Source organism: Vigna unguiculata, chromosome 11 (assembly GCF_037176805.1).
Source record: "Vigna unguiculata cultivar grain cowpea cultivar isolate G323 ecotype 2 chromosome 11, ASM3717680v1, whole genome shotgun sequence".
NCBI classification, from domain to species: Eukaryota; Viridiplantae; Streptophyta; class Magnoliopsida; order Fabales; family Fabaceae; genus Vigna; species Vigna unguiculata.
Window position 1 is genome coordinate 6,836,222 of NC_140802.1, and position 2,598 is coordinate 6,838,819.

Genomic DNA, 2,598 nt, shown 5'->3' on the forward strand with positions numbered 1-2,598 from the left:
TTTTTAAAAATAAAAAAGGAAATGAATAATTATATAGACAATTTGTCCAAATGATAACTTTAAATATAATTCAACCATACAAAACAGTTTCAATAAAGTGAAGTTTGTCTTTACTTATATATTAAACTTAGTTTTATATATAGTAGACGTAGGATTTTTAGCCTATCTATTTTCTTGAAGATATCCAGCATCGGAGTCGAAGGAGTTTTATAAACCTAAATGGTTCTGATATAACATTTGAAGAAGTTGACTTTAAATTCAACTCAATTTTATAAAATCGATTTATAAGACAAAATTTGGATCCATATAACTACAATAAATTCATTTAATATTTAGTTGAAATAAGATTTTCAACACAACTTAAATAGTCAACTAATTACTTATTAGAATTTAAATCTTGAAGACTTTCACTGAATTTAGCCTAAGGTAAAGATGGATGTATGTTATCTCAAATAGTTAAATGAAGAGAAATACTTTTCAAGAAGTTGAGCTTTCATCGATTAAAATGATACTTCACAGCATAGAACAAACATTTGAGATCTCATACATGGATCACTAGAATTAAGTAATTAACCCTATCTTTAAGCTTCAAATATTGAAAAGTATAAATAAAGTTAAAAGACAAACAAGCATTTGGATATGGGTTTTAGAACTGGACAAAATTTAGTGTTAGTGTAAGCTTTGGATGAGTTGTGCCTGCAACTTGAACAGTGATTGATACAAACTGCAATAATTATTCAACTACTGCAACCCATTGTTTTACTCCTACCATCTTTGGTTGGAACAATTACAGTGTTCTAATTGAAACCAGAAACAAAGAAGACCCTAAAGTCAGAAAAGAAGAAAGTGAGATGCTTTGGGAGAAATAGTTGCATGGACAACCTTAAGCATCTGCCACACAAGACAGAGAGCCTAGTCAAGGGTCCATTCCTGTGGGACATTAACCTCATGGCTCCCATTTTTCTATATTTGATGAAACCGTACAGATATTTAGAACAAAGAAACAAAAACATCTTTGTGAAATACCACATTTTAAATACATGTCAGAATACTGACTCTTCTTATCTTAAATGTTATCTTGGAGTATCCTTGTCATGCACGAATCTTATTGGTTTGTAGAGTAGCAAAGATGATAAAGAGCTCATGGAATGACCATGTTCCTTGTACCACACAAGAGACTAGGTTCTTTGAACAGTCCAACCGAACCAGTTCTGTAAAAATTCTTACTAAAGACTTTGGTTTTATGTCGGAAATCTCATGTTAATCAGAGATCAATTCAAACCTCTAAGTCGGTTTTATGATATTATCTCGATGAATTTCTCGTTTCTTAAAATTTCACCTGAAAATTATAACTCAGATTCTTTCAAGGCTTTCCAATTCTGCTTATATATGGTGCAGTAATAAGTTTGGTACTCAATTTTGTTAGGAAAAGTGAAAACCTGATACTCATTTGTGAATCTTTTACAAAATTTGCACCTTGACACATCAGTACACTGAGTTTTTTCAAGAGAGTGTGAAGTATCCAAAGTTATTTTCATTTAAAGCAGAAATCAACAGTTATGTCTATGAGTACTATTAAAATGTGTCAAAGCCTGTATCTGCCAAAATCACATTTTTTTTATGAGAAAAATATGAACAAGTTAACAAAATGTTCCATTCTATGAGTCTTTTTTGTTTGTTTAATTGAAACTGTTCCCTTTGGGGTGACATGGGCACTAGCAGTGGGGTTGAAGTCCTTGATCAGAAGCAGATGGGTTTAGAAAAACAATGGGTGGCATGATCAGTGATGAGTGACCAGAGCTTGAGTTGTGTCTGTTTGTCTGATGTGGTTGCATTGCAGGTTAAAACTATTAACCTAAAATTTCATCAAAAGATGACTTGTTTGTGTCACTAAAAAAAATGTTTGGTTGCAAATTGACCCCACAATTGAGCACCGGAAAACAATGACTTTGCACCCACTTCTCTCAGTAAAAGTACCTCACACACTTTTTGTGAGTGTATTTTAAGTCTCTTTGTCCCTCTTTCTCTTCATCAACCCTCTCCCTCATTTAAATATGAAATAAACACACACACACACACCAGAAGAAGAAGAAAGAAAAGCATGAAAAAGATCAATCTTTTACTCAGAAAATGCAAGAGTTTGTCAAGGCAGCTAGGGAGATCTTCATCATACAGTAGCCTGAGGTCCAAATCCACAAAAGAAGACATATGGGGTGGCCATGGCATGCAAGAAGATGAACATTGTGAGACAGTGTTTGTTGGTAGCACAAGAAAACGGTATGTGATCAGCAAAAAGTATCTGAACCATCCTCTTCTGAATGAACTCATCAACAAGTCAAAGCCAAAGGGTAGTAGTGATGATGATGAGAGTAGTGTTTTGGTGGTGAACTGTGAGGTGGTTCTCTTTGATCATCTTTTGTGGATGCTAGAAAATGCAGATCCTAAGTTTAGTTCTGAGTCTTTGGAGGAATTGGCTGAACTCTATGTGTTTTGATAGCTTTTTCAATGTGGCAGATTGCAAAGGCCTAATGTAATTAAGTATATTGGGTTATACCTGCATTTTGCAAAAAGTAATGGTTCAGTCTTCTTTTTCTTTAA

General features: G+C 33.6%; 1 protein-coding gene across 1 annotated transcript; it reads left to right on the forward strand.

Moving 5' to 3' along the window:
- Positions 1-1,619: 1,619 nt before the first annotated feature.
- On the forward strand, positions 1,620-2,598 carry LOC114168904 (SAUR-like auxin-responsive protein family). Its single transcript, XM_028053877.2, has one exon. It carries the CDS (start codon positions 2,102-2,104, stop codon positions 2,492-2,494), a length of 393 nt encoding a protein of 130 aa, XP_027909678.1. The 5' UTR covers positions 1,620-2,101; the 3' UTR covers positions 2,495-2,598.